General features: G+C 39.2%; 1 protein-coding gene across 1 annotated transcript in view; it reads left to right on the top strand.

The window, feature by feature from the left end:
* LOC126484156 (venom dipeptidyl peptidase 4-like) overlaps positions 1-10,165 on the top strand; it is a 282,662-nt gene extending 272,497 nt beyond the window's left edge. Inside the window, exons 13-16 of the mRNA XM_050107552.1 lie at positions 4,814-5,008; positions 7,266-7,426; positions 7,519-7,730; positions 7,830-10,165. Coding sequence (XP_049963509.1) covers positions 4,814-5,008; positions 7,266-7,426; positions 7,519-7,730; positions 7,830-7,928 — 667 coding nt within the window. The 3' untranslated portion in view covers positions 7,929-10,165. The remainder of the gene's footprint in view (positions 1-4,813; positions 5,009-7,265; positions 7,427-7,518; positions 7,731-7,829) is intronic.
* The last annotated feature ends 2,106 nt before the right edge of the window (positions 10,166-12,271 follow it).

Here is a 12,271-nt window from a genome sequence, read left to right as displayed (position 1 = left end):
TCAATCCAACCCGAGACATGTTACCACATTTTTTTGGATCCGACACAGGATACATTTTTGAAATTAGTTAAAACAGTTTAGTGAAACATTAAATTTATTTCTTCAGCTGCATTTTTTTCTACACATGACTCTTTTCAGAAATGGTGTTCATATCTAGCAGTTTGCTGTGAAAATGTTGCATCTTTAGTGGCACACTCCGGATCACGTTAACCCCATCTTTGGGTTTATCAAACTTTGGTGAGGCAGTAGCATTAATAGTACTACTATGTTTAGCTGTTTCCACATGGTCTTTAGTATCACCATTTCCTTTATGTACTGTTACATAGTGTGCAGCAAACATGTTCTTTGTTATCGTCATTACATAATTTCAAAAAGTGATATTCCTTTTGTAAGTTAACGTTAAACACACACTTTCTTATGCCTATTGCTGAATGATGAGACAAACAAGGAATAGAGATAAAATAATTTTAAAAAAACATAAACACATTGCCCCTATTGTGCTGCCAAATGACTAAGTGTAAAGCAGTGGTGGAACCCATAGCCACTCTTCCCCTGCAACATTAGTGCTTGTTTCATCATTGGCAAGAGAGGTACAGCCATAAGAGAATGCTTAAAAATGCAGTATCGAACATATAGGTTTACAATTTTTATAAAACCTCTTTCCTGTCATCAGAGTCTCAATCCCTGGATATTTTTGCAACCCTGTACATTATCCTGGTCAGTACAAAGAAACCAGGACTGTCCAGGTTAACCTTGGGCATATGGTAAGCCTAACTATAAATTACGCAATGGGTTTTTGTTCGAATTTCCATAGCCAAACAAAGAGGAGGAATGGACAAATGTGACATCAAATTGACCATTGTGAGGAATAGTTTTGATAAAAAGGCATTTATTTGCTTGAAAATAATTTGGGCAATAAAAAAAGTAAATTATTTATTTGAGGGAAAATTGAAATATTTCATGAGCTGCTACCTGTGTAAATGAAGTATCAAAACATTTCTTGAAGACCTTGCTACTTTTGCACATAAAAAGTTCCATGGATGTGATGTTTAACTGTCAAAAAGGTTCCTTTGAATCAAGTATTAAATTTAAGACATTTTGAGAACAGAGCGCGCTGGGAAGGCAAATGAGATGTCAAAAAGTTCATCTCATCGAGGCCCAGTTGTTTTGTGCGTAATAAATTATTTCACTGTGATATTTAACTCTCAAAATGGACTTCCTTGAATCAGATACTAAATTCATGACATTACACTATAAAAGCAGATGAGAAGTCAAAAAGATCATGCTTTCTGAACAAAACTTAAACTAAAGCTTTTTTTTAAAAAAAAAAAAAAAAAAAAAAAAAAAAAAAAAAAAAAAAAAGTTTGGTAATATTTATTGTGAAATGATTTGTCTAGAACCAAGAAGAAACAGATTAGAGAAACATTTGACATGAAACTTCCTGGCAGATTAAAACTGTGTGCTGGACCGAGACTCGAACTCGGAACCTTTGCCTTTCGCAGGCAAGTGCTCTACCATCTGAGCTACCCACGCACAATCCACGACCTGTCCTCACAGCTTTAATTCTGCCAGTACCTCATCTCCTACCTTTCAAACTTCACAGAAACTCTTCTGTGAACCTCATTCTGGAAACATCCACCAGGCTGTGGCTAAGCCATGTCTCTGCTATATCCTTTCTTCCAGGAGTGCTAGTTCTGCAAGGTTCACAGAAGAGCTTCTGTGAAGTTCGGAAGGTAGGAGACAAGGTACTGGCAGAATTGAAGCTGTGAGGATGGGTTATGAGTTGTGCTTGGGTATCTCTGATGGTAGAGCACTTGCCGGCGAAAGGCAAAGGTCCCGAGTTCGAGTCTTGGTCTGTCACATCGTTTTAATCTGCCGGGAAATTTCATATCAGTGCACACTCTGCTGCAGAGTGAAAATCTCATTCTGTAAACATTTGACATGTCTTTAAATGTACTTCAAACCATGTACAGCAAATGAGATGCTGATTGAGAATTTAAAGTTTGAGGTTTGACTCAGAATCATAGAACTTTAAAGAGCACTAGAGGATATTTGTCTAGTGGAGTATGTAGACTGTGCAGGTTACTGGTGTGTGGCCTTGACATATTTCTATCACCCATGCCTAAAGGTGTAAAAGAGTTTCAGCAATTTTTCAATCCAAAAATTTTTCAATAGATATTCCTTCAAATATCAAGAAAGAGAATGGCATTCTTAATTGGCACCTCATTCAAAGTCATGTAAAATGTTTCTCCACTATATTTTCTTTCTTAATTTTGGATAAATCATTTGATGAAACATTTTATTGTTTGTTTTTGTGTAGCTTTTGTGTAGCTTGTATGTCAGTGCCCTTACTACACCTACAACACTCATGAGTGGCATTCAGTAAGTAATGCAACACATTTTATTTTTGAAAGTAGGTTGGTTTTATTCAGGATTCCAGTACACCATATAAGTCCCCACTCTCTTAGCTACAAAATCCTATTTTTCAACGTAATCTCCATTCAATATGACCCATCTTATGCCACGTTGCTGGGAGGGCCTGTATGCTCCCATGATCCCACTCTGCTGGTTGACACCAGAGGCAACATCTCGCTGCATCAATAACCTCCCCATTATCCATGTACTGCTTCCTCCATTAGGACAAACAGATGGAAGTAGGAAGGTGCTTGGTCTGGGCTGTAGGGTGGATGGGGAGAAACAGTTCAGTCAAGTTTCGTGAGTTCCTCCCAGGTGCACAGACATGTGTGAGGGCTTGCAATGTCATAAAGAAAGAGAAGTTTGTTTGCATTTTTGTAACAATGAACATGCTGAAGTCATTTCTTGAATTTCCTGAGGTTAGCACAGTACACTTCAGAGTTGGTTGTTGCACTGTGAGGGAAAACATCAAACAGAATAACATCTTCAGAGTTCCAGAAGACAGTCGGTATGACTTTTCCAGCTGAGGATGTGGCTTTGAACTTTTTCTTCAGAGGAGAGGTCGTGTGACGCCACTCCATGGATTGTTGTTTTGTTTCTAGTTCAAAGTGATGAACCCTTGTTTCATTGCCTGCGATGATGTTCAACAAGAAATTGTCATGATCAGCCTTGTAACACACAAAACATTCCACACAGATGGTCCTTCATTGCTCTTTATGGTCTTCTGTTAGGTGGCAAGGAACCCAGTGGATACCCACCTTTGAGTACCCCAACTGGTGATGAACAAGTATGTCAGCACTATCAACGGAGATGCCCAATTGTGCAGCAAGGTGTTTGATCAATTGTGAGTCATCAGTCACCTCAAATAAGAGTGTCCACATGTTCCAACATTGCAGGATCCACAGCTGTGTGCAGATGACCAGCAATCTGGTTGCGATGATGACAGACATCTCACACAATGACTCACCATGATTTTGTTCACTGCTAGGTCTCCATAGACATTGTGCAATGACCTACAAATATCTGCAGTACTCTGGTTTTCTGCCAAATGGAAACTCAATGACAGCATTCTGGTTGGAACGCACCTACATTACAGACACCATTTTGAAGGCTATGTATAGCGTTGCCACCTATTCGAACTTCATGTAACTATAGAGGTTGAATTGTAAATATTCCATGATGTACCAAAACAAATGCCACATTTTTTTGTTTTTCCAACTTAAATTTCCCAAGGAAAAAAGTGTTGCATTACTAATTGAATGCCCCTCATAGTTACCAGAATACATGGACTCTTGGATGTATATTCCATGTAATTCTAATATTTAAATTATACAGATCATGATTTCTTTTCCAGTATATAGACAGCTGATAGTGCTCTGTGTAAAGTTACATAAATGATTTGTCCGAATTACAGTATCAGATAAAACAGCAGCTTAGTAATTGAAGAGGAGGGACAGTGGTTAAAATATGTAGCTGGTTTTCTCTCATTATAGAAGAACACATATAAAGTAATTTTGAAGAAATTCCCACAATTAATCATTATGAGATGGTTAATACTAGTCATAACGTGTTGTTAGTATACTTTACAGAAGTCTGCTGCGGTAGTTGCTTCCACCTGTTAATGTATAACGTGATGAATTCCACATCCTGACTTCTCTCCTTCATGATGAGATTTATAGTACATAATGTGTGAATGACTGAATACTAGCACATATGCATTGTATATTTGGCATTGGAATACCTCAACCAGTGGATTTAAAATTATGCTTCAGTGCTTCTTCCATGCATTTATTCTTGTTTGTTGGCCAAATTTCTGTCCTGGTGATTGTTTATTCATGCTACTGAGTAGCCTAAATCTGAGTCTTACAGTTTGTATATGTGTACATGTAAGTTCATTTCTGAATCTCAAAAGTTGCTCTTGCCATACAAATCAGTGTAACTTTTGGCATCAGTTTATGCTATTTTTCTTCATTCTGCCATACTCCTGTTCCTGAAAAAGAATATTCTCAAAGTTTGATATATATGTTTTTCAAGCTCTTTACATTCTTGCAAACAATACCCAATCTGCTATTGCTGTGGTGAGTGAGAAGAAAGTCCATTTCAACTAGCTCTAAAGTATTCCAGTATTATTATAAAAATGGTTCAAATGGCTCTGAGCACTATGGGACTCAACATCTTAGGTCATAAGTCCCCTAGAACTTAGAACTACTTAAACCTAACTAACCTAAGGACATCACACACACCCATGCCCGAGGCAGGATTCAAACCTGCGACCGTAGCAGTCCCGCGGTTCCGGACTGCAGCGCCAGAACCGCTAGACCACCGCGGCCGGCGTATTATTATAATAATAAAATATTTATCATAATATCATGTAACGTATTGAAAATCTAATTTGCAGGTTCAGTGCGCCATCTTCCTGTGACATAACAGATAAATATGAGGTGGACTGGCGAACATATTTAACAGTAAACAGGAGTGTTGTATATGCTGTCATTGAAGGAAGGGGATCAGGCTGCAAAGGTGACAGGATAATGCATGAAGTTTATAGAAATCTTGGTCAGTTTGAAGTTGAAGATCAAATTCATGTTACAAGGTAAAAGTACGGCATATTTATCTTCTTAATTTCACATGAAACTGATTTCTCACTATAACAGTGCTTCAGAACTGAGCTCGACAACAAAAAGGCTAATGTTGTTACATCAATAACTTTGCTGATGCATCACTTCCTGTGAGGGAAACATACGCACATCAAAAAAAGGTTTTGCATCACCTCAGTTCCAAGAGCTCTGGAACCTGTACAGAAAATTGGAATAAAGATGAACATAAACATCATTTCCACCCTTTTTATTGCTCATGAAAACCACACATTGCATGTACTACCATACAGTGACACCTTCAGAGGTGGTGGTCCAGACTGCTTTACATACTGGTACCTCTAAGACCCAGTAGCACACCCTCTTCCATTGATGCATGCCTGTATTTGTCGTGGCATACTATCCACAAGTTCATCAAGGCACTGTTGGTTCAGATTGTCCCACTCCTCAACAGTGATTCGGCATAGATCCCTCAGAGTGGTTGGTAGGTCTCATCGTCCATTAACAGCCCTTTTCAATCTGTCCCAAGTATGTTCGATAGGGTTCATGTCTGGAGAACATACTGGCCCCTCTAGTTGAGTGATTTCATTGTCCTGAAGGAAGTCATTCACAAGATGTGCGTGATGGAGGCATGAATTGTCACCCACAAAGACAAATGCTTCGCCAATATGCTGCCGATATGGTTGCACTATCGGTCGGAGGATGGCATTCACTTATCATACAGTCTTTACGGTGCCTTCCATGACCACTACCAGCATACATCGGCTCCACATAAAGCCACTCCAAAACAGCAGGGAACCTCCACGTTGCTAGACAGTGTGTCTAAGTCATTCAGCCTGATTGGGTTGCCTCCAAACACCTCTCTGACAATTATCTAGTTGAAGGCATATGTGACACTCATCGGAGAAGAGAACGTGATGCCAATCCTGTGCGGTCCATTTGGCATGTTGTTGGGCTCATCTGTATCGCACTGCATGGTGTTGTGGTTGCAAAGATGGACCATGCCACAGTCGTCGGGAGTGAAGTTACGCATCATGCAGCCTACTGCACATATTTTGAGTCATAACATGACATCCTGTGGCTGCACGAATAGCATTATTCAACATGGTGGCATTGCTGTCAGGGATCCTCCGACCCATAATCCGTAGGTAGCAGTCATTCACTGCAGTAGTAGCCCTTGGGTGGTCTGAGCGAGGCATGTCATCAATAGTTGCTGTCTCTCTGTATCTCCTATATGACCGAATGACATCGGTTTGGTTCACTCCGAGACACCTGGACATTTCCCTTGTTGAGTGCCCTTCTTGGCACAAAGTAACAATTCGGACATGATTGAACCGAGGTATTGACCATCTAGGCATGGTTGAACTACGGACAACATGAGCTGTGTACCTCCTTCCAGGTGGAAATGAATGGAATTGATTGGCTGTTGGATGCCCTCTGTCTAATAGGCACTGCTCATACATGGTTGTTTGTATCTTGGGGCAGGTTTAGTGACATCTCTGAACAGTCAAAGGGACTATGTCTATGATACAATATCCACAGTCAATGTCTATCTTCTGGAGTTCTGAGAACCGGGTTGATGCAAAACTTTTTTGATGTGTGTAGTTTCCAATGTAAGTAGATTACTTCAGAAAATGTTTGTACATGCAAGATATGCTGCCTTGCTTTCATGTAAAACTTTTTTTAAGTCTTTCTCCCTTAAAACTTTTTAAAGTGCTTCTCTTGTTGTAGTGAAGAAATTGCCAGGATGAGAACTATACACCACTCATTCGTTTGTAGATCACATCAGTCTCCAGTCTCCCATTTTATCTATAAGTAATACAGTTTTCCCTACTGGCTCCATCTGCCAGAGACTGTGGTCATGTGTGTGTGTGTGTGTGTGTGTGTGTGTGTGTGTGTGTGTGTGTGTGTTGCATTTGCACGAGTATGTGTGTTTCTATTTTCAACAAAGGCCTTGTTGGCTGAAACCTCACTTTCTGTCACTTTTTGTTGTGCTTATCTGTGACTCAGCATCTCCACTACATGGTGAGTAGCAGCTACCCTTTTTGCAATATTGTTACATCCAATCCTGGATTTTTCACAGTTTTTATTACTTAACTTGTTGTCTGTAAATGAATATTTAAGGTGTAATTTGTTTATAGCAAAGACATTCCTTAAGTTAAGCCATAAAAAATGTGAATGCTTCATTCATTTTACCTTTACTGCCACCAAAATGAACTACTATATTGAAAAACATGTAAACTTAATTGTTTCTAGGAGACTTTTGGATATATTGAACTTCATTGAGAGTTCTAAAATTGCTGTATGGGGCTGGAATTATGGTGGTTATGTGACATCACAAATCATGGCAAAAGATAAAGGAAACATATTCAAGTGCGGCATCGCTGTTTCACCCATAACTAGTTGGCTGCACTACCGTATGTTTTAAAGTTCTGATATGAATAAATAAATTTAGTGTTTATTAGTAACATTATTTGACTAGTCTAATAAATATGTTTATGTTGTCCAGATGCCATGTACACAGAGCGGTATATGGGCCTCCCTACAGTGGAAGATAATCTTGAGAACTATGTTACATCAGATGTTCTCAACGATACTGAGAACATAAGGAACAAAAAATTCTTTTTAATTCATGGAACAATGGATGACAATGTTAACTATCAACATTCTATGCTACTTGCTAAAAACTTACAGAGTAAAAATATTCTTTTCAGGCAAATGGTAAGTGTCTATTCTGAAGAGACTAGTTTTAGTATTCAGACTACAATTAATCATGATAATTGACTGACTGATCACATTTATGTCATTACCTCATTGCAGAGCTATGCAGATGAAAGGAATGACCTCTTCCAAGCCCGTACACATCTTTATAAGACAATGGAAAAGTATTTGGAAGAATGTTCAGTTTTAGAGTGGTAAAGATACAGTGTACTGATGATCTTCATCATATTTCAAGAACTGTCATGATTGTTCATTGAACAAAATACAATCAAAACATATTTTTTTCTGTCACTCTCAAGAATCCAAAAGTAGTAAATGTCTTAGTGACCCTCACTGCTAAAGCATGGAACTACACTTTATGGGTTCTATACTTTAACATTGTCAAAATATTGTAAAAAATTTTGTAATGGGAATATACTCATAGACAAACTGTAAATATATTTGTATAAAAGCTATTGAAAAACCAGCCAAAAGAAAGAGGACTAAAACATAAGTTTCTTCTTTTGTATCCTGTATATTACTCTTCTGGCATCTTCTGATTGCCAAAAATGTAATAACCACTCATACAACTGCAGAATAGTTTGTGTGTGGCTTTTCAAATGCTCTCTGTATTTTTAACAAGGACCCAGTTACCTCAGAAGCAAATTTGACTTATAAATGTTTGTTCTCACATCTGTTCTTCATTTGAATCTACTTTGTAAATAGAATAATGACCTGTTTTTTCACTAGATTATGTATGTTTATCTTTGACCTTTCAAATATTTGTCAAATAAGCATCTTTTAAATTTATGTTTTCTGCTCAGCAAGACAATAATGTGGAATGCATTTGTTTATAATGAATGACAAAAATTCCAGACTGGTATCAACATTGGTGAGTGTCATCCACAGAAATATATCTGACATGTTTATATGATTCTCCACAGTGAATTCTCAAGTACTGTCTGCACTGTGACTAGCATATCACAAGTGTTGCAAATTAGTTGCTGTCAATGTAATGTTATTTACGTCTGCTGATGCATATAATAAATTGTTGTAACGTTCTGGAAAACAATGGCTTTTAGAATAAATATCTAGGATATAAAAGAATTATGCTTGTGAGACAGTTCATTACTTAACAATACTCCATATTTTCTTAAGAACTAATGGTATGCAAAATCAGAGAATGAAACACATAGAAAAGAAACTAGCTTTCAATCCACAAGTACATGAAATGACCTAATGATATTTTACACAGATCATATCAGCCATAAAATGAATCTATTTGAGGAAATGAGGTCCTCACTGGTCATTTTCGTGGACCATTCTAAATCTACTGGCTCACTAATAAACAACAAAACACGTATTTTTCTCACATGTGCTCATCACTGTAAATGAAAGAACCCTCATTAAATATTTAATTATAAATAAACATGGCCTGTTTATAGCTCCTTGAGGTCTTTTCAATTGTGCTCTTAGAATTTACTTAGGTTGCACCATATTCAAATGACATGCTACTTTATTAATTACTAAAATAAATAATTACTTTATTAATTATTAAATACATCTTAAATCAGCATATATAACACATTAGGAGAATGGGACTGGTTATGGCCTCAAAACTCTGTATTCACATTACATACATATGTTAAGGATTTAGAGTTCTAGGACATTTCCATCAATCAAACATAATTAAAATGTGTGTTTATATTGTTTATACTTCCAATTGTGATACAAGGTGATCAGTGATGATAACTGGCACTTTCAGCTGTCATTTGATGTATTGCTTTTGACTATGTCTTTATGCATGTATGTGCTGTTAACTTTTGTATGTTTGTTGTAGAAATACTGATTTCTGCAAACTATTGTAAATTTCTTAATTTTTTAGTACAGCTCTTGTTAGTTAGTTGTAATGAGTTTGTCTCATTGGTACAAACATTTTTGTGTATCTTGAACTTATATAGAATTAGATGAAGGTTCTTTTCATAGCTCGACATGAGGCCTGGCATTATAGCTTCATGTTCTGTCTCATTGTCAGGCAAGTCACTTAGCTGCTTCATACGGTGCCTGGGAAATTCTTTTGCCCAGTGCTCCTCTAGTGCCACCTGGGAACACAACTCTACTTCACAAAGTTTGCAATAGCCTCAGCCCTGTGTTTACAATTCCCACCCACTGTTGGCCAAGCAGTGAGTGTTGCCTTACATATTGTGTACTGAGAATTATAAATGAAAGGACTGAACAATACAAACACTTCTGAATAACTGAAGTTGTCTTTGTTAGTGAGTAATTTATCTAACAATGGAAACTCCAGATAGGAGTACATTATCGAGTAATTTATCTGCCATATAAAATACTCACAGTAAGCTGTGTCATAAATTTGTCTTTGCACCAATGATGTAATATACTGAATTCTGTAATCTCTTTCAAGCTTTGTAAATATATTTTATTATATTCACAGAGTCAAATGCTGTGGTGCTGTAACACTGTGTGTGTGTGTGTGTGTGTACTTCACAAGTATTAATATCCATTGCTGTGGTAATGGGGTGTTATTTCAATATTTAATTATATTCCTGCAAATTCAAACTATCAAACATTCTCTACATATTGCAAACCAAGCATGTGAAGTCAGAAATTCTAAAGCATTCATGAAGAGCAAGAATAAAGCACCTGAAATGACAGTGTGCCATGGAAATGGATCATGCCAATTAAATTAGTTAGTAATGACTAAAACGGAACACTGTGTGTAAGCTATTGTAATTTCAGACACTGGAAAATCTGAGATGGAATAAGAACAATATGAAATGGGTAGATTGCTATTCGCAACATACAGAAGGTGCTGAGCAGCAGAAAGGCACATTAGAAGGAGACCAGCTGCTGGATATTATAATCTGTCAGGCAGGATCCTCCTTCAGATGCAGTAAAACAAACAAACACACATGCACACACACTCATCCATCCATTCACTCAACTCACATACACAAACGTGGCCACTGCCACCTGTCGCTGCTAAGGCTGCACTGTGGTCAGTAGCAATCTTGGCTGGCGTGGGATGTGGGGTACAGTAGAGGCATGGGGCAGGGAGGGAGAGGGATAGCAGAGTAAGGGGAAGATGCTGTAGTGCTGCCTGTGGGAGTGTACAATAGGGACAGGGCATGGACAGGTTGCTGGGCTCAAGGTACAGGCTGTGCTGGGTGGGAAAAGGGAAGAGGAGAGAGGCAGAGAAGGGAAAATAACTATGCAGATGCTTCGGGGAGATAGCATGTGCGTGTGAGATTGGAATGGGGCAAGGAAAGGGAAGAGGCAGTTGAGGAATGGGGCTAGTGAAGGTTGAGGTCAAGAGGGTTGCAGGAATAGAAATCATGTTGTAGGAAGAGTACCCACATGCCCAATTCAGAAGATGTGTTGTTGGTGAGAAAAAATGGGATGTTGAGGATATTTCTCATTCTAGAGCACAACAATAGATAGTCAAACCCCTGGCAGAGAACATGTTTCAGTTGTTCCAGTCAAGGATGATACTAAGTAACAAGATGGGCTTTTGTGGCCAATTACTAGGTATGTAGGGAATGGTAGGTGAATGAGGAGGCAATACACAGGAGGTCTGTTTCTGGACAAGTGGATAGAGTAGTTTCGGTCTGTGAAGACCTCCCACCATATTTGGAGAGGGACTGCTCATCATAGCAGATGTGACAACCAGAGTTGGCTAGATTGTATAAAAAGAACTTCTTGGCACAGTATGTGTGGCAGCAATCAATATGGAGGTATTGTTGATGGTTGATAAGTTTTATGTGAATGGAGATCCTGCTAGTGCCATCTGTGAGGTAGAGATCAACATCAAAGGAAATAGCTTATTGGTATGAGGAGGGTAAGGACAGTCTATCCACATTGATATGGTGTACCAACTCAGCTGCAAACACCATGAGCCATTCTATGTGGATGCTGTCAGTCAGCATGAATGGCCACCGCATAACAGTGGGAAAGAGACAGCTGGACCACCCAGTTTCTAAGCATGCCACCTATAGTGGCAACTTCTACCACCGAATGCATCAGGATGGCCAAATGTAGTGGAAAGAGGTAGAAAGCACCAAATTAAGACTCGTCCGAGCTATCCAAGTGATTTATTCTTTCAAACTACAGTGCCCTCGTACACCTCCGTCTGCGTCACAGTGCACTGCAATGCTGAGGAAGCACACCAGCAGCCTGTGCAATTCAATGCTGTGTTGAGCCGGCCTTGTATGCCAGCAGAGTTGCGGCATCTCCAGGATGCCGGCAGTTGACTTGGCAGTCTGCGTCCCAGCCGACTCAGCACTGCTTGGTGTGAGCCGCAGGCGACCAGCTGCGTCCTACTCGCCGGCATGGCTGAGATTGCGTGCCTGCAGCCCTCATCTCGGGATGCCTCTGGTGTATGTTTGAAGTCAGGATGCTTGCCCGTGGTAGTGAGCTGAAGAGTGGCCCGCCACTGGCTGGCTGCCTACGGATCCCGCACTGGCCTCAGAGAGTCGAACCAGTGACCCGCCGTGGACTGTAATTCTGGCGCCCCATCTGCTGCTGTGTGTAGCTGGTGGTGT

Source organism: Schistocerca serialis, chromosome 6 (genome assembly GCF_023864345.2).
Source record: "Schistocerca serialis cubense isolate TAMUIC-IGC-003099 chromosome 6, iqSchSeri2.2, whole genome shotgun sequence".
Classification (NCBI taxonomy): domain Eukaryota; kingdom Metazoa; phylum Arthropoda; class Insecta; order Orthoptera; family Acrididae; genus Schistocerca; species Schistocerca serialis.
The sequence above is the reverse complement of the archived record's forward strand: the minus strand, read 5'-3'. Positions and strand labels throughout refer to the sequence as shown.